At 38.4% G+C, this 19,604-nt stretch overlaps 1 protein-coding gene across 1 annotated transcript; it reads right to left on the minus strand.

Annotated features, from left to right (window-relative positions):
• Positions 1–2,188: 2,188 nt before the first annotated feature.
• LOC105464610 (oocyte secreted protein 2) lies at positions 2,189–11,272 on the minus strand. The gene is made up of 4 exons (XM_011712630.3): positions 10,364–11,272; positions 7,214–7,392; positions 6,101–6,204; positions 2,189–3,997 (listed from the first exon to the last, which is right to left on the minus strand). Exons 1-4 carry the CDS (start codon positions 10,509–10,511, stop codon positions 3,787–3,789), a joined length of 642 nt encoding a protein of 213 aa, XP_011710932.2. The 5' UTR covers positions 10,512–11,272; the 3' UTR covers positions 2,189–3,786.
• Positions 11,273–19,604: the final 8,332 nt, after the last annotated feature.

The raw sequence follows: 19,604 nt of genomic DNA on the forward strand, positions 1-19,604 counted from the left end.
AGGGCCAGACACCAAGACCAAAGCATAGTGTGTGGGGCAGAGATTGTGAATATGAAATGAGCGGGGGCCCAGCTGGCAGAAAATGTCTGCACAGGCGCTCTGCTGGGAGAGCTGGCACCGGAGCCCTAGGGCAGCGGCTCTCCAGCATCTACGTTTAGGAGTGAAGGAAGGGACTGAGGAAAGAGAAGACGGAGGCAGAAGTCAGAAGGAAATAGCCAAAAGGAAGGTGGTAAAAATAAGATCCTTCCCTCCCCGTTTTAGCCAGAACGATTGCAAATGGAATATTGAAGAAGAAAGAGATAACAAGAAAATGCCTTCAGTGAAGAAGAGAAAGAAATCTGAAGAAGTGAAAGGAAAGAGTGGATGCCCGAGGCGGGCGGATCACAAGGTCAGGAGATCGAGACCACAGTGAAACCCCGTCTCTACTTAAAAAAATACAAAAAATTAGCCGGGCGCGGTGGCGGGCGCCTGTAGTCCCAGCTACTCAGGAGGCTGAGGCAGGAGAATGGCGGGAACCCGGGAGGTGGAGCTTGCAGTGAGCCGAGATCGCGCCACTGCACTCCAGCCTGGGCAACAGCGTGAGACTCCGTCTCAAAAAAAAAAAAAAAGAAAGAGTGGATGCTTTCAACATGCTCCTTTTGAATTTAGAGCTGTAGAAAAAGCCATGAAAGGAAGTCACTTAAACTCTAAGACTGCAGTTCTCCCATTTGTAAATTGAAGACCATAGTTTCCACTTTGGGGTAGAAAGTTCGAATGACAGAATCCATGTAAAGGTCTCAGTAACTAAGATCTTCACATGAGTTCAAAATAAGCAATAAAAATGATTGGGGTCTTTCTTCAATTCCTTAGAGAGAGGATGATTGTTGAGAAACCACTTTCAAAGGAAGAGTCACAAATAAAAATTTAATATACTTACCATGGGCAACATGATTGACATGTGTGTATTTGTGAAGTCATTACCACAAAGCAGATAATTAATCTACCCATCAGATCACATAATCATCTTTTTTTTTTCCTTTGGTGGTGGAGAAAACATTTAAGGTCTCCTAACAAACTTCAAGTACACAAAAAGATCCCCAGAATGTATTTATCTGATTGTACCTCATTAAAGTGGATGGGGGAAAAAAGTAAAATAAATATATAAAAACTATTTTTATTTTTTATTTTTATTATTATTTTTTGAGACAGAGTCTCACTCTGTCACCAGGCTGGAGCGCAGTAGCACAATCTCAGCTCACTGCAACCTCCACCCCTGGGTTCAAGCAATTCTCCTGCCTCAGCCTCCCAAGTAGCTGGGACTACCGGTGCACACCACAACGCCTGGCTAATTTTTGTGTTTTCAGTAGAGATGGGGTTTCACCAGGTTGGCCAGGATGGTCTTGATCTCCTGACCTCATGATCCGCCTGCCTCGGCCTCCCAAAGTGCTGGGATTACAGGCATGAGCCACTGCGCCCAGCCTGGCTTAATTCTTAAATGTTTATGTGAATTTAAGACAAATTACTTCCTCTTTCTGAGCACTGCCTACAAAATGAAATGGCAGGATTTTATCCTTTTTAAAGGCTGAATAGTATTCCTTGTGTATGTACACCACATTTTGTTTGTTGATGGATGCTGGGGCTGACTCCATATCTTGGCCATTGTGAGGAGTGCTGCAGTGGACATGGGAGTACAGATAGTTCTTTGACATACTGATTTCATTTCCTTTAGATATATACCCAATAATGGGATTGCCGGAGCATACTGTAGTTCTATTTTTAATTTTTTGAGAAACCTCCATAAAGTTTTCCATAGCAGTTGTACTAACTTACATTCCCACCAGTAGTATGTAAGGATTCCTTTTTTTCTACATCCTTGCCAACACTTATCTTTTGATTTTTTGATAGTAGCCATTCTGACTAAAGTACCACATGATCTCACTCATATGTGGAAATAAGTAGAATAGTGGTTACCAGAAGATGAGGAGGGGCGGGGAGGGGAGGGGAGGAGGAGGGATGCTGAAGGATGCTGAGGGATGGGTCAACAAAGCTAGAGTTAGGAGGAATAAGTTCTGGTGTTTTATTGCATAGTAGGGTGATGAAAATTAAAAATAATTGTATTATATATTTCAAAATGGCTAGAAGAGAGGTTTTTGAATGTTCTCACTAAAAGAAATAATGTTTAAGGCGACAGATATGCTAAGTACTCATTACGTGATTTATACATGTATTGAAACATCACATTGCAGCTGATAGATACAAGTATGTGTAAATCATAATTTGTTAAAAAAAAAAGAGAGAAGAAAATGAAGAGAAGAGGTTTTAGAGCCACCCTTCTAAAATCCAGCCACATCATCACTCTTTATCTTGCACATATGTATTATCTCACACTCAATAATTTACTTTGTTTTTAGCAAACATTCACCTGCCCAATATTCTCTCAAATCGGTTTATATAAAATAATTTTACATCCATGTTCAAGAGAAACACTATTGCTCAGTTTTAAGTTTTATTGAGAGTTGTGTAACTGCTTGAATAGCAATTGTTTCCTAGAGAACTAAAGTTCAGCAACTTAAGAAGATTCCAAGCAGTAGAGTATAGTGGCTAACGTACAAAGAGAGAGTATAGAGACAGATCTAGAGGCAGATTGCCTGATTTTAAGTCTTGAACCAACACCAACAAGTTGTATGACTCAGGCAAATGATTTAACCTCTGTTTGTTTGCTTATCTGTAAAACTGGGGTAATAGTGATATATTTCTCTCTTTAAGAAGATTAAATAATTTATCGCAATGTACTTGTACCATATTCTGACACTTAGGAAGTCCCATAGAAGTATTACCTCTTAGCTGCATATTAACTGCCAAAGACAGATGTTCACTATGACAGGTTCAAATTCTTTATTTGACAAGTAAACAGCTATAGGCGGCATTTTATTCAAAATGGAATAGTATCACTTTAACTAAAAATAATAATAACCAATATCTTGGTAAAATTTGCTTCCAGGAGGATGTAGCATCCAAAACATACATTCAACAAACTATTGAATAGCCAACGGCACAGTTCAGTTTTCACCCTTGATATAAGAAATCTACCAAAATTAGAAGTATTTTTGGATATATTACACATATAGACTCCCTGTTTAAAGAAAGGAAGCTGTATAAAGTAAGTGTTAATAAATAATCATTTAATGAATGCTTTTAGGTGGCAGGATAACTCTTTGCTTAACCAACTCAACCAATCATTTTGAGCGTGGAAGAAACATTCTGAGGAGAAAAGAAAACCTAACATCAAATTTCAGTTAAGGGAGTGGTTATTTGAGCTCTAGAAAATAAATTGAATTTACTTCTGGAATAATCTAAATAGGTAGTCACATTGCATTATTGTTAGGATTCAACTTTACTGATTAATGGAAAAGTCTACATGAATTAAAATATCTGCACATAAAAGGGTTTTGCCTTTCATGAGAGTTAATATGTTAAATTTTACACTATGCTCAAAGTTTTGCCTCCTGCACATTTATATGTCTCTCTCTATTCTTTATTCTTCCTGAAAAATATTAGAACATATTTACTGGAGGTTCATATCAATTAGATCAAGTCATTGTCATTGAAGACATATTTCTGAATCTTCTACACAGAACAGAAAAAACTTAAATGTATAATATGAATTACCTAATAATGTTAAATTAATAAGCCATACCCCTACTGAATACAAATATTTAGAAATACACATTCACTAATCAAGTAATCAGGACCTTTACTGAAGTAGGGTTTTTAGAAACCAGAGACTTAAGGAGAGATATACACTAACTATATTTTTGCCATGAAAAAACAAAACTGTTTTCCTGCAAAATACATAATACCAGCTTCAAGTTTCCATTTCTCCTTTAGTTCAGAGCAAGTTTGACTAGAAGATAATAATCCTAACTCTTCTGCTGTTGTCTGAAAGTCAGCAATAAAAGGACTAGGATCCAATTTTATTTCATTCTCAGTAGAAACTGGTGTAAGCCACACCGATTTCCTAAAGAAAAGGGAAACAGAAAGCAGATAGTGTTGGCACACTTGGGATCAAGTCAGTTTTACCGCTGTTTAATATCATGATCATTTTCAGAATAGTCATTCAGGAGTGTGGCATAGAGCCAGCATACTATGCCTTCTAGATCCTGGTGGACTCTTGGTATAGGATTTGAGCAGATAGGCTTACAAAAGAGCTAATTCCAAATAGTCTCCCCATGATTTCTGCATCAAACATGGAGTGGAAAGATGAATGGTCTTAGATAACTTGTGATGCTTGCATTAGAAGAGTGCCAATGTACCCAGCAAAACAGACTCAGCCAAATGGATCCTAAGAACAGTAAGTAAAAGCCACCAAAGGCTTAATCTGACCCACTGTGGTGGTGGCAAAGTTCTATATGTCAAAGTGAGTAAGTGAACATGAGAGAGAGAGAGACTACAACATCAAAATTCACGTACCCAAAACCTAAACAGACAACTTTGTTGGCCAAGTCTTCATTTTTTTAAGGAAAGTAGGTTTCAAGCAACATAGTATTTTACTATCAAAATAGGAATATCTATTTATCATTATTACTCTGGTAGCCTACAGAGGCAGTAGTTCTGGGGCATTAGATCAGAACTCTGTGTTGCTCCAAGCATTGGGTAGTTATAGAATTGAAAACATATGTATGTGTGTGAAAGACAGACAGAGACAAAGAGATGGAGACAGAGAGAGCAGGGAGACAGGCAGAGAGAGAGACAGGCAGAGACAGACAGAGACAGGCAGAGAGACAGACAGACAGAGGCAGAACGAGAGAGACAGAGGCAGAGCGAGAGAGACAGAGGCAGAGCGAGAGAGAGACAGAGGCAGAGCGAGAGAGAGAGAGGCAGAGCGAGAGAGAGAGAGGCAGAGCGAGAGAGAGAGAGAGAGGCAGAGCGAGAGAGACAGAGGCAGAGAGAGAGAGAGGCAGAGTGAGAGAGACAGAGGCAGAGCGAGAGAGAGAGCGAGAGACAGAGAGACAGACCAGAGAGACAGGAACAGACCAGAGAGACAGAGACAGACAGGGACAGAGACAGAGAGAGAGAGGGGTGGTTTCTATTTAGAGTTCAACTTCTTCTAGAATATCACTAAACCCCTCAGCTTTTATGAAAATAAGTTAAAGGGACGAGTAAAAGTATTAACAATGTGAATGGACTTAATGCCATTTACATCCTATTTACGTGTATGTATTCTTCCCCTGTTACTCCAAATATCTTCTGAACTGAATAGGACTGAACTGTACACTTAAAATGTATTTTATATTATGTATGTTTTACCAAACTTAAAAAAAAATTCTGCCTCCCCCTGAAAAAAAGTACTATAATCACATTAAAAGACATTGCACATTGGCTGAGCTCTAAATTCTTACTGTGATGTCAACTATTTCCATATATTAAGCAAGGATAAAATTTGTCCTGTGGTTTGAGATAGTTTCCAAGATTCATCACTCAGATTTATAAAACATAAATATTTCAATGGCATGGTTAAAAAACAAAAGTGTATCAGGATACCTTTCCACTTAGTCTCAAAGTTCACACGAAGCTCTTAGGATTCAATATCTCAGTTCCACAAAATTGCAAGCAAAGTACATTTAATGATTAGGCTGATAAGCCCTTCCTTCATGAATTCTCCATGAGTTAGCATCAAATGAAGGATTGGTTTTCTTACGTTTTTAGCCACTTACTCTTACAAGATGAAATTGAGCAATAAAATATATCAGAAAAAAATATTATAAAGGACAAAACATTGAAAGATAGTATCAATGCTTAATTGTATCACTTACTAAAGGTGACTGAGTATTTAATGACTCTGCTTTGTAGTTATTATATATAAAATGACCTAGTTACACTAGATTGTCTGTTAGGACCATTATAAATCTCTATGTTTTTATTCTAAAATAAACATTGCATTTAAAATATGAAAACATTTTAAAGTATTCATTAAAATATTTGTGTAAATACTAATTTGGGCTTTGTTTACAATTATGGGTGAATCGTGTTATATTCTCTAAAATCTATGCTTCTGCAGAAGCTTCTCATAAGCAAAGGTAAAGCTAAAACATTCCAAAGGAATCAGATCTGCTGGACTTACCTAGAGGCAGAACACTCCAAATGGATTTCCTCGGGGTTGTGATCTATATTCCTTGGGGTAAAGTATAGCTCGGTTTGAAAAAGGAGTGTTTCCTCAGAAATGACCTAGGAGAGCACAAAATTTCAGTGGAAGATATTTGGAGTAACAGAGGAGGAATACACACACATGAATAGGATGTAAAAAACATTCACAATCTCAAAAATGGCTTGTGTCATTCTTAGGTATAAATGAAGATCTGACCACTCACTGGGACAGAAGAGGACCGTTATCCCGAAGAGTGAATTTAAAATGCCTGGGGACAAAACAGTCTTAATTCATTGCAGCAAATTTAAACTGCCACTTATAGCCATCTTTATGATTCATTAATGAAAAGGTTTCCAACAGTTCTTTTGAGAAAGGTGATTTGTAAGTCAAATAACGGAGTGGTTTAAAGCACAAGTTTTGGAGAGTATTCATCCTGGTTTGGCATCTAAACTACCACCAACAAGGACAACTTGGTAAAGCACCTTCTGAAGCTCCGAGTTCCTAATTTCTAAAATAAAATACCTTATTCAAAAATGATCATTATCATGGGTCACTGGCCCAAAATATTTGTGTAGTGTGAATATAAATTGTTTAAATTTGGGAATCTATGAGAAGATAATATCCCAGGATAACAACGCAGTTTAGGATTTGTGCCTAGCTGAAGAACAAACGAGAGATTTCATTTCAATGAAAATCCACATATATGTTGACACAAATCCTCATGGAACATGGAGAGATTTCAAATTACCTAACATTGGACATGATAGAGCTTCCCAAGATTGGTGACCTCCCACATTAGAAGAATTAAATAAAATTTAAAGCAGTCTGCTAATATTTAGTAAAATGTAGTAGTAGCCTAAAGGCAACTTAGAATCAGTTCACTAGCCAGTCTATAAATCTGTGATCTAAGGTCCTGTGCACACAGAATGACCCAATATTCAGTGAGAAATAATGAGAAATTCCGTTGTCCTCTGCCCATAAATTACTACAACGAGAAGCAAGGATTAGATTTTTAAAAGACAATTTTAATATTAGGCATGAAAGTCTGACAAAACATTTACTATTTTTACAAACAATCACTGTTCTCACCCTTGTCCTGATGCCACAATCATGAACAAGATATATAAACTCATATACATATGTATGTATCCAATTTGCAGGGCAGCCCATTCCCAGATGTAATTCATCCGCAAATATATACAGATTTCTGCTTTCTGCAAGTGGGATAACTGAGACCATCAACCAGTCCAGAGAGCAATTTATTTTCACTGTGGAAAGAACCATATGAAAAGCATCAGAAGTATGTCTATCTTAAGAAAGTGTTCAAAGAATAGTCAATTCTGTCCTTTCTGATAAATAAAAGGCATTTATTTCTCTGGCAAGGGTAACCATGGCTTAAAGGTTTTCTTATAAACATTATTAAGATTATTTTCCAAAATATCTAATTATGTCCCCAAGTAACTAGATTTCAGTAATTTCATGGGGGAGGTGGGAAGATCAACATGCAAGAGTAAGAAAAAGCATAACTGGGCCGGGCACAGTGGCTCATGCCTGTAATCCCAGCACTTTGGGAGGCAGAGGTGGGCAGATCACGAGATCCATTCTGGCTAACACGGTAATACCCCGTCTCTACTAAAAATACAAAAAAATTAGTCGGGTGTGGTGGCGGGCACCTGTAGTCCCAGCTACTTGGGAGGCTGAGGCAGGAGAACGGCATGAACCCAGGAGGCGGAGCTTGCAGTGAGCTGAGATCTCACCATTGCACTCCAGGCCTGGGTGACAGAGCAAGACTCCAAAGGAAAAAAAAAAAAAAAAGCATAACTGTATAGCCCCTTAATTTCTCCTAAATAAGTTATATTCCATAGAGGGTGATCTATTTAGGACAAAACATAGGGGGCAGAAGTGAATTGCAGTGTATTAGAATAAAAGCGATAGCATCCCAGTATACTTTTTGGAAAGAGAAAGAGGAGAAAGGGTGGTTCTAGAACAGTAGAATTCATGTCTAGAGCAGCCAGTACCAGAAACAATCTCAGCCATAAAAGGAAAAAGAGAAAGCCCTTTATCTGGGATGTTAGCTCCATGCAAGTTTTGTTGTAAAAGCCATCTTTATCCTCTATATTAAAATCATCAGTAAGTCAATAATAATCATTATTTGCAATAGATTCATTTGGAGGAACTGAGTCTTTTCAGCATTAAGAAGTACATATTTATATTATTAATGAGCAAGTGGCCACAGAGGACTCTACCACCACTGGAGCTTGGAAGTCCCGCCTTTAGAGAGAAATCAAGGTAAGACAATGCACATTTCAGAAAAGGAGTAGAGGAGGCAAGTGTTCTTGCCTCATAACCTTTAAATCACAATTCTCTATGTGTTTGAAATACTGTTCTCACATCACCTAGGAAAGATGATCAGGAAGGTCCTTCCTAAAGGAAAATAAATTCCAGCAGCTAAGATTAAAGACAGATGGAAAGGATAAGTGGACATGGACACAGAAAGCCCGTACTTATGATTTCACTGCATTTTTTTCACACTAACCTTAGAAAGTCGAGTTTGGGGGTATTTTTTTTTTTTTTTTTTTTTTTTTTTTTTTTTTTTGAGATGGAGTCTCACTCTGTCGCCCAGGCTGGAGTGCAGTGGTGTGATCTCGGCTCACTGCAAGCTCCGCCTCCCGGGTTCACGCCATTTTCCTGCCTCAGCCTCCCGAGTAGCTGGGACTCCTGCCGCCACGCCTGTTTTTGTTTTTGTTTTTGTTTTGTATTTTTAGTAGAGACGGGGTTTCACCGTGTTAGCCAGGATGGTCTCGATCTCCTGACCTCGTGATCCACCCACCTCGGCCTCCCAAACTGCTGGGATTACAGGCGTGAGCCACTGTGCCTGGCCTGTTTGTTTTTGAGATGGAGTGTTTTTTTTTTTTTTTTTTTTTGAGAAGGAGTCTCACTCTGTAACCCAGGCTGGAGTGCAGCGGTGTGATCTCAGCTCACTGCAAGCTCTGCCTCCTGGGTTCAAGTGATTCTCCTGCCTGAGCCTCCCAAGTAGCTGGGATTACAGATGCCCACCACCACACCAGGCTACTTTCTGTATTTTTAGTAGAGACAGGATTTCACTATGTTGGCCAGGCTGGTCTCAAACTCCTGACCTCTGGCGATGCACCCGTCCAGGCTTCCCAAAGTGCTAGGATTACAGGTGTGAGCCACCGTGCCTGGCCAGAAACTCAAGTTTTAGTTTGACATTCTCTCAAATAGCTGAGAAAAGCCTGAGAAACACACATAGATACTTTCACTGCAGCAGAATCTTCCTTTGCTCAGGCTTCATGAAAGACAGGTACTAAACACCCTACCCACCCTAGATAGCCAGAATTCATGGTCGCTCTTTCTCTCCATGTGCTGTTCCTTTCAATAATTAACTGTTACGTGGTAAGCTGCACTGATCTAGGCATTCTTAAAATTCATCTTAGGTAAAATGGAAAAACATCAGAAGCTATATGTGGTCTTCGCTTCCAAAGGTGTTACAGGCCAAATGGGTAAGAAATTGACATATCAGTTTCAAAGAAGAATTCCATTTCAAATTTAAAAAAAAGAGAGATGTCTGCAAAAAGAGACCGTAAAGAACATAAAAAGTAATATTGAAATGCTACTTTACAGATTACATTTAGTCAGGCCTTGGAGCTGGCAAGCATTTGGATTCCAGGCAAAACAGAAAAGATACATTGGAATCAACTTGTAGGCAGCAACTCGCTGACTTAGCTTTCTTCTATTAACTTTGCAGAACCGTTGATGAGTTTAACATGAGTGAAGTTCAGAGCAGTCTTTTTAAGGGAACAAAACAGCAATAATATCAGCATCAAGCAAAAACATGAGTCTGGAAGCAGGAAGATCAGCTAAGAGGCAACTGAGTACCTTACAATATGATACAATCAAGCACCAGTAATTCGCAGTGGGTTTGAAACATTAGACTGAAAGAGAGCCAAGGACTATTCCTGAAGAACCTCTGCAAATGAGTCTCAAGATAGAAGACCAAAACAGAGAGAGACAAATAAAAGTCTGAGAACCGGGACATTGAGGCAAAAAGAGAAAACGTATCCTCCGTATATTGACACAAGTCTACCTGGCCTGAAAGCATTTCTTCTTCTAGCCAGTTAGAGTAAGATCGGACTTCTTCAGGGAGTAAAACGCCTGCATGGAAAGCGATCATTATGATTAACTCCTTCAAGGAAGCATTCTCTAAAACTTGTTATTTACCATGGAGGTTCTCAGCACCAGTCCAGATCAAGAGAGCAAGGAGCATCAAGACTTCTAGAGCCATGGAGACCATCTGGGCAGACCTCCAGCACAGGATGACTCGGGAAACAAGAAGTGGCGACTGGTTTAAGTGATTTTTATATGGCATCCCATGGCTCAGCTGCCTTCGTTTTCCTCCTTATTTGGGTAGTTCACAGGATGCACTTATCACAGGGTCAACTACCTAAAGGCTGAGACTCTCTTGATTATCCAAACACTGAAGCTCAAAGGGACGTATCAAGAAAAAAGTGTTATTTGATAACAGTCTGTACAAGGCCTGTTACAAACATCAGGAGGATGGCATGGCACACAATGCTTCCAGTAAATACTAAATTACAGGAAACTGTTCTTACTAGCTAACGTTCAGGTGTTGTAAGTTTCCATCTAATATGAGAACAGCCTAGATCTTTCATACTTGAAATCAAAAGACTATTTCCTTCATTTCTATGGGTTTGGCTGGAAGAAGCAAAGCAGAAATGAGAAAGTGACTTGACCAGGAACATAAATCCCTAGAAAGAGACAGGCACCCAAAGGAAAGCCAGGTCTATTGGTGTTAGGAAAGTTGACAAATCCATCTGTGTTCTTTCTAAATTAATGTGTTAGTAACTTTAGTCATTTCAAACCTGAGACAAGAGAATATTTTATATGCATAGATATACATACATAACTTTATCGGTATAAGAAGTTTATATGTATAATTCATTTCAATACTCAAGGAGAATAAAAGTTCCAGCCATAGATTTTTATTGTATTTTTAAAAAATGTTAGTCATGGCCTGAACGTGACTGCGTGGTTTTAAGGATACTTGAAAATCAAAGGCTAACAGTAAATAAAATTCAAAGAGGCTGAATTAAATGCCTATTATTGTTTTTAGTCATATCTGAATTATATTTTCAATCTTACAATCTGCTGTCAAATTACTACATACGCAGAGCTTCCCTATGTATTTAAGAAGGATTTCCATTTCTGACATGACATTCTCTTCTGGACAGTGAGATCCCCAGAGCTGTGACCCACACAGTGCTCTGCCTCAGGAAAGCCTGGAGTACCCAGTCGCCAACCACCAATGGGGAAAGAGTATTAGAGAAGGAGAAGGGTAAGTCTACATATTATTTTTTCATCTTTTGTTTTTTTAAACATTTTTCTGATGTTGTGAACATTTTTCAGGGCCTAAAATTTATTAATTTCATATGCAGCTTTTAAATCTTGCCTATGTAAAGCATCTAATATTGTTTCAAAAGGAATCATTGGCCAGTTTCTTGTATTTAAGTTTGAGAAAGTTAGTTAAACAAGTTAAGGCTCCTATTCATACTCTGTAAAAAGGAGATACATTCTCTCTAAATTTATTCTGAATAAGACATAGCAAATGTTAACAGTCTTACTCAAGTTAATAGTGTACAAAAAATATCTAATATATGACTATTTCCTGTCTTGAAGCACAGTTAGTAACAGGATTTTATGCAATGTTTCAAGGATTACTCAAAGCCGCAGAATGAACAAAGTTCATTTTCCAAAAATTCCAATTTTAATACAGAATTTTACCATGAAAGAGCAATGGAGTTTAAATATAACTTTAATGTAAAATAGATGGAGATAAAGCAGAGATAAAACAAATATTTTAAAACAATTGATAACTTAGGGAAATGTTGCAACTATAGTACAAAAAACTTTATTTTTCCTGAGATAAAAAAAAAAAAACCTTTTGAGAGTAGGTTACTGATAAGATGCTCCCTTGACCCTAAATATTTTGAAGTATATTATCCAATAAATAAGGACATTCTTCTACTACAGTGGTTCTCAATAATTGGACCTGAGATGATGGAGGGGTCCATGGGGTCAAATCTATTTTCACAATAACAATAACACATTTTCTTTTCCACAATGTTGACATTCGCACAGGTGTGCAAAAAAAAGTGGTGGGAGACGCTGCTGCCTCTTGAGCAGCAATCAAGTGGCACAATGTGTTAGTTTGTTAGTCATCATTGTAGTCTTCACACACTCACAGTAAAGGGGAAAAGCCAGTTTCACTTAAGTCTTGAAGCAGTAAAAAGTATTTGTTTTATTAAACGCCAACCCTTGAATGCACACCTTTTTAGTATTCACAGTGATAAAATAGAAAGTATGCATAATACACTTCTGCTGCATATCAAAGTATGAAGAGTGTCTCAAGGAAACTCTGTGCAGTTATTGGAGCTGTGAGCTGAACTAGCCACTTGTAACCCAGAACACCATCTTTACTTAAAGACTGATTATCAAACAAACGACGATTATTTGCCTGTGGGTATTTGACATTTTTTGAAATGGAATGATGTAAGCTTGTCACTTCAAAGAAAACAACTAACAACAATTAAACCCAGTGAGGAAATTCAAGCTTAAAGGAAAAATTTGAATTTTGAAAAAGTTGTGTTCTCTACTATGAGCTTGGAAGCTCAGTGGTGGTATCTTAACTATGATTTCTTGTATTGCATAATAAAATGTCATCATTTAAAACATCTGCGTAACTCTGAACTAAAACTTTCCAAATTATCTGCACATGATGTTACAGAAACATTCAGGGCAAAACACAACAGGGACCAGTGGATTTTAATGGGAGTAAGTATGAAGAGTTTATTGATATATTTTCAGATCCCATGTTGCAACAAACCTCGAGGAGACTGCCTCTTGGCAAGTTTTGGTGCAGTATCAAAAAAAAAAAAAAAAAAAAAAAGCCACAATTATCTGAAAAGGCTTTTAAAATACTCTTCTTTCTTCCAGCCATGTATCTGTGTGAGGCAGGGCTTTCTTTATGTACATTAACCAAAGCGACGTATTACAAAGACTGAATGCAGAAGCAGATATGATAATTCAATTGTCTTCTAGTCAGCCAGACAAGAGACTTGCAAAAATGCAAATATAAAACAATGTCACTCTTTTTTTGGAAAACAGTAATTTTTCACTAAATGTTCACTATTTTATGTTAACACCTGTTGGGTTTATTAGTTATTTTTAATTACTTAATAAATATTTTTAACTCACTTTTAATTTTTTTTTTTTATACTTTAGGTTCTAGGGTACATGTGCACAATGTGCAGGTTTGTTACATATGTATATATGAGCCATGTTGGTGTGCTGCGCCCATTAACTCGTCATTTACATTAGGTATATCTCCTAATGCTATGCCTCCCCCATCCCCCCTCCCCACAATAGGACCCAGTGTGTGATGTTCCCCTTCCTGAGTCCAAGTGATCTCATCTCACTTTTAATTTCTAATGTGGTAATTTGGAAGGATAAAAGCCATATAAATAAAAGCTCTTCGTAATTCAATATTTTTAATAGTCTAAAGGAAGTCCTGACATCAAAAATTCTGAGCAGCATATATACCCAAAAAAAAGGAAATCAGTATATTGAATAGATATCTACACTGGCATGTTTGTTGCAGAACTGTTAACAATAGCTAAGATTTGGAAGCAACCTAAGTGTCCATCATCAGATGAATGGATAAAGAAAATGTGGTACTTATACACACGGAGTACTATTCAGCCATAAAAAGTAATGAGATCCTGTCATTTGCAGCAACGGGGATGGAGCTAGAGGCCATTATGCGAAGTGAAATAAGCCATGCATAGAAAGACAAACATCACATGGTCTCACTTATTTGTGGGATCTAAAAATCAAAACAATTGAACTCATGGACATAGAGAGTAAAAGGATGGTTACCAGAAGCTGGGAAAGGTAGGAGGGGGGCGATGGGGATGGTTATCAGGTACAAAAAAAATAGAATGAATAAGACTTACTATTTAATAGCACAACAGGGTGTCTATAGTCAGTAATAACTTAATTGTACATTTTAAAATAATGAAGAGTATAATCAGATTCTTCATACTGCAAAGGATACCTGCTTGAGGAGATGGATATCCCATTCTCCATGGTGCAACTATTTTGCACTGCATGCCTGTATCAAAATATCTCAGGGACCCCATAAATATATACACCCACTATGTACTCACAAAAATTTAAAAAAATTAAAAGTCTGAGCAGTCAGCATTATCACATTGTGGCTGCAAAGTTGTTTAACAGCTATAGAGTTACAGTTTTACAACTGTAAAGAGTTGTAAATGAAGAGTTCTGTTCACAATGTACAGATGAAGAGTTCTGTTACATGCCAATGTAAATGTACTAAACACTACTGAATTGTACACTTAAAATGGTTAAGATGGTAAATTTTATGTTACATAGATCTATTATTATGTTACATAGATCTTATTTAGATATGTAAAATGCAAGACTAACTTTTTAAGAGAAATACGTAGGACAGAATATCTTTGTGACATTCCCATAGGGAAGGACAGAATATCTTTGTGACATTCCCATAGGGAAGGCTAAAGGTGGAGGTTTGGAGTGGGAAAGGAATATAGGAGTGTCCATGTTATACATACTTTGGTTAAACACTGTTTTGAACAGCCACGTTAATATGTTGTAGAGGAAAATGAATAACTGAGTCTACCTTTCAGGGGTAAAGTCCAGGATAGAGATATAACTTGAAGCCATCAGCATACAGATGTTAATTAAAACAATGAGATTGAATAAACTCTCCAAGGGAGTGATATGTATAGATGGGGTGAGCAGTTCAATGTTCAATCCCTAGAAACCCCAATAAACTGGAAAAGAGAAATTTCAACCAGGGAGGATCTCCTAAAGACAAACAGTGATAACTGAGAAAGGATGCTATTGCAGAAGCAAGATTTTTAAAAATTTGGCCAGAAGAATTAGTATATCAAGAATATACCCAGAGATACATCATACTGAGAATAATTATTTCAATTAAAACTAGGCACAAAACAAGGCCTATAACTTTGCTATCGCAGAAAAAAAAAATTTATTGCATTCCAACAAGAGACAAAAAGTTTATATATTTGAAATAGTTACTTTTTGTTTGTTTGAGACAGGATCTCACTCTGTCACCCAGGTTGGAGTGCGGTAGCACGATCACGGCTTACTGCAGTCTCGACCTCCTGGGCTCAGATGATCCTCCTACCTCAGCCTCCTGAGTAGCTGGGACTACAGGCACCCACCACCATGCCTGGCTAATTTTTGTAGACACGGCGTTTTGCCATGTTACCCACGCTGGTCTCAAACTCCTGGGTTCAAGCAATCCACCTGCCTTGGCCTCCCAAAGTGCTAGAATTACAGGTGTGAGCCACTGTGTCTGGCCTGAAATAGTTAATATCAATATTAGTTTCAGCTGATATAATCAACTTATTTTTTTTTTTTTAAAAAAGAGAATCAACTAACAAATTATTAAACTGTTTAAAAATTCAACAAGCATGATGGATATTACTACTAAAAAAAAAACTCAAAGCAGTTATATGTGCTAATTTGGATTCATTGATCCAATTCAAAAAAATAAGAATAAAAGAATCCCATTAACAATTATCCCTGAGCTTGCATGAAACCTTGTAGAGGGCCTCATATTGGCAGTTGGTTGGCTCCATTCATTGTGTTCTACAATTTTTAGGGATACCTGATCACTAAATTCTAAAGATAACAGTCTGTGCGCTTTCTTTCAATATATTAGTTGCACTGTCTGTTTGTGTGAGATTTGGGGCAACTCAAACTATACCACCATTATGACCTTATCCCAATATAAAACAACCTTTCTATAACACACATGCAGAATAAAGCAAGTGCATACGGAAATTTTAAAGCCGTTATGTACTTTGTTCAAAGTATTCTTGGCAGAGACCACATGTGTAATTATTTGTATTACCCAAAGTATATCTTAGCATAATGAACTCATATGTGGAAATAATTGATTAGCTTTATCAAAATTAAACAATACATATGACAGCAGTTTTCTCTGTAGCTATCTGGGTTACACTATATATGCTAGAAGCAAAGGAATGGGAGGACTGCATTACTTAAATGCCTTTGTTAGGATTATTCGGGTGGCAGCAGTCGTAGAGGCCATCTCTGATCACACCCATCTGACACCTACCTGTGCCCCACTTTGTCCCATTCTCTGACCAGGGCGCTGACTTTCAGTTTGCCTTGATTCTACATTTTGTCACAACTACTAAGGAGGACAAAACCTGCTAACTCCCCTAACCACATTAAGGTTGAGCCCAACCTTTTTTGGAGTGATTAGCAAAAATCCCATCTGAATACTGATGAAGAATGCAAGGTAGAAAGAGAGAAAACCAGCAAAACTGCTAAGCTTGAAAGATGCTCAATTTTTAAGCCTGTACAAACATTAAGTGTTGACACCCAAAGAAATCTTTCCCATCTAAGTAGCACCACAAGTCACCCACTTATAGCCCCCAATCACAGGAGAAATGCTTGATTCCAGTGCGTTTCTCACACTCTATGTCCAAACCATTTGTATGTTTTAATATCCTGCAAAATATATCGTCAATTATACCACTTCTCTTGACCCTTGACTCTAACCTTTCAAGTCAAAAACAATTTTCACCAACTTTCGGACTGGTCAGCCTCTTACTGCTATGCCTCCAGGAAATTAATAAGATTCTTTAACCCACAGACATTATTTCTTCAGCTTCACAGCTGTACAAATCCTTATCAAAAATAAGAATTATCCATCATATCTCCCTTTGATACACTGTATATTCCTGAAATCATTATGCTTGGAATTAGTGAATACTTACATTAAAAGTTAATTTTAAAAACTTAAGATTTTTTCTAAGTATCAGACATTAAATGTCAAAAATTAAGGTCTAAAACCAAAAGCATCTGGATCAAAACCTCATTCTAACATGTAGAGATTATGGTCAATTGAATTCACCACTGAGACTTTTCAGGTTGAGTTAATGAGTTACCTGCCTCATTACTGTAGTGATTGTTAAATAAATGCATGGATCCTATTGCAATGAGGGCAGCAGATGGCTCTTGTTAAATCTTAGGTTCAGGGTACATGGACAGGTTTGTTATATAGGTAAACTGCGTGTCACGGGGCTTGGTGTACAGATTAGTCACCCAGGTAATTAGCATAGTAACTGATGGGTGGTTTTCTACCCTCTCCCTCCTCCCACCCTCCATCTCTCAAGTAGGCTCTGGTGTCTGTTGTTCCCTTATTTGTGTCCACGTGTACTCAAGGTTTGGCTCCTACTTATAAGTGAGAATATGCAGTATTAGGTTTTTTGTTCCTGCATTACTTCACATAAGATTATGGCCTCCAGCCCCATTCATGTTGTTGCAAAGGACATGTCTCATTCTTTTCTGTGGCTGTATAGAATTCCATGGTGTCTATGTACCATATTATCTGTGCCCAGTCTACCATTGATGGGTATTTAGGTTGATTCCATGGTTTTACTATTGTGAATAGTGCTGGGACAAACACGTGTCTTTATGGTAGAATGACATATTGCTTTGGGCATATAACCAATAACAGGATTTCTGGGTTGAATGACAGCTCTAAGTTCTTGGAGGAATTGCCACCCTGCTTTCCACAATGGCTGACCTAATTTACATTCCCACCAGCAGTATGTAATTGTTCCCTTTTCTCTGCAACCTGGCAAGCATCAGAATTTTTTAAACTTTTTTATAAGAGCCCAAAAATATCTTTTAACTAAGATTTATATTTTCAGGAGTAGTCAAAAATCTACTAGGGTTTATTGAAATGAAAGATTAGGCCAAGTGGCCAGACATGGTGGCTCGCTCCTGTAATCCCAGTACTTTGGGAGGCCGAGGCAGGTGGATCACCTGAGGTCAGGAGTTCAAGACCAGCCTGGCCAACATAGTGAAACCCCATCTCTACAAAAATACAAAAATTAGCCGGGCATGATCGTGGGTGCCTGTAATCCCAGCTACTCAGGAGGCTGAAGTGGAAGAATCATTTGAACCCAGGAGGCAGAGGTTACAGTGAGGCAAGATTGTGCCCATTGAATCCCAGCCTGGGTGACAGAGCGAGACTCCATCTCAAAAACAAAAGAGAAAGGTCAGGCCAAGTCATGCTGCATCTTTAATTTTACTCAAGGTGGAAAGAAATAAAAATAGTAAAAGAATCACACATATTCAAGATGACATTTGTATTGTCATTTTCATTTCAAAAACAAAAGTATTCAGTCCCTTCAACAGATCCTAGCTCTTTTCTGGCTTCAGCTGTCTTGGGAAGGATTGAAGGTCAGGAAATTGACATAGTTAGGTACCTGTTAGTCAACCAAGCCCAGCAGCTCAGCTAAGTTATTCAGCAGTTCTAGACGACTCAAATTTGTATTCTCTTGGAACAAAAATCCCCATTTCTAGAGGGGAAAGAGAGGTACTTTCAGATCTAGCAAAAATAAATTTTATCTAAAGAGGTGGCCGGGCACGGTGGCTCACGCCTGTAATCCCAGCACTTTGGGAGGCCGAGACGGGCGGATCACGAGGTCAGGAGATCGAGACCATCCTGGCTAACACAGTGAAACCCCGTCTCTACTAAAAAATACAAAAAACTAGCCGGGCGAGGTGGCGGGCGCCTATAGTCCCAGCTACTCGGGAGGCTGAGGCAGGAGAATGGCGTGAACCCAAGAGGAGGAGCTTGCAGTGAGCTGAGATCCAGCCACTGCACTTCAGTCTGGGCGACAGAGCGAGACTCCGTCTCAAAAAAAAAAATAAATAAATAAATAAATAAATAAATAAATAAATAAAAGAGGTGGAGAGACCTTTTTCACGTTTTCTTGTGTCCATGAGTTTTCCTCCCTCCCAGGAGCGAGAAATCTAGCCATAAGCATGTTCCGCCCCGACTACCAGTTTTCCCCATGGAAGAAGACTGACCTTGCTTTGAGTAAAGATCATTTGTGTGCACACATCCCTGCTCATGTAGGTGGTACTTTCTGGTTCAGCCTCCCTGGAATGAGTCTGGCACCTGTACTCTTGCACAGTATACTACCCAAAGGCACAAGAGTTCACTTCCAGAGATATACTAGGCAATTTAAATTAGACATCTTTCCACCTGGGATCCAAACTGTGATCAGCATAATCTGAGTTGTGAGCACTTTTGTGTTGGGAAAAGCAGCTATTGTGGAACCTGCCGTCCCTCTGAGGGATTTCGCTAGGCCTGGGACACTGTGCTGTATGGAAACTGGGAGCCAAGTTGTCACTTGGTTCCAAGTTATTAGAAGAAATCATTTCCCTGTTCTGGGCACACAAGGCACATTCCCTGTATTGCTTAAGGTGTGGGTGTCATATGGCACTTGGCTGGTATAGGTAGAGGTATACCTACCCCCTG

The sequence above is a fragment of the Macaca nemestrina genome, chromosome 12 (assembly GCF_043159975.1).
Source record: "Macaca nemestrina isolate mMacNem1 chromosome 12, mMacNem.hap1, whole genome shotgun sequence".
Classification (NCBI taxonomy): Eukaryota; Metazoa; Chordata; class Mammalia; order Primates; family Cercopithecidae; genus Macaca; species Macaca nemestrina.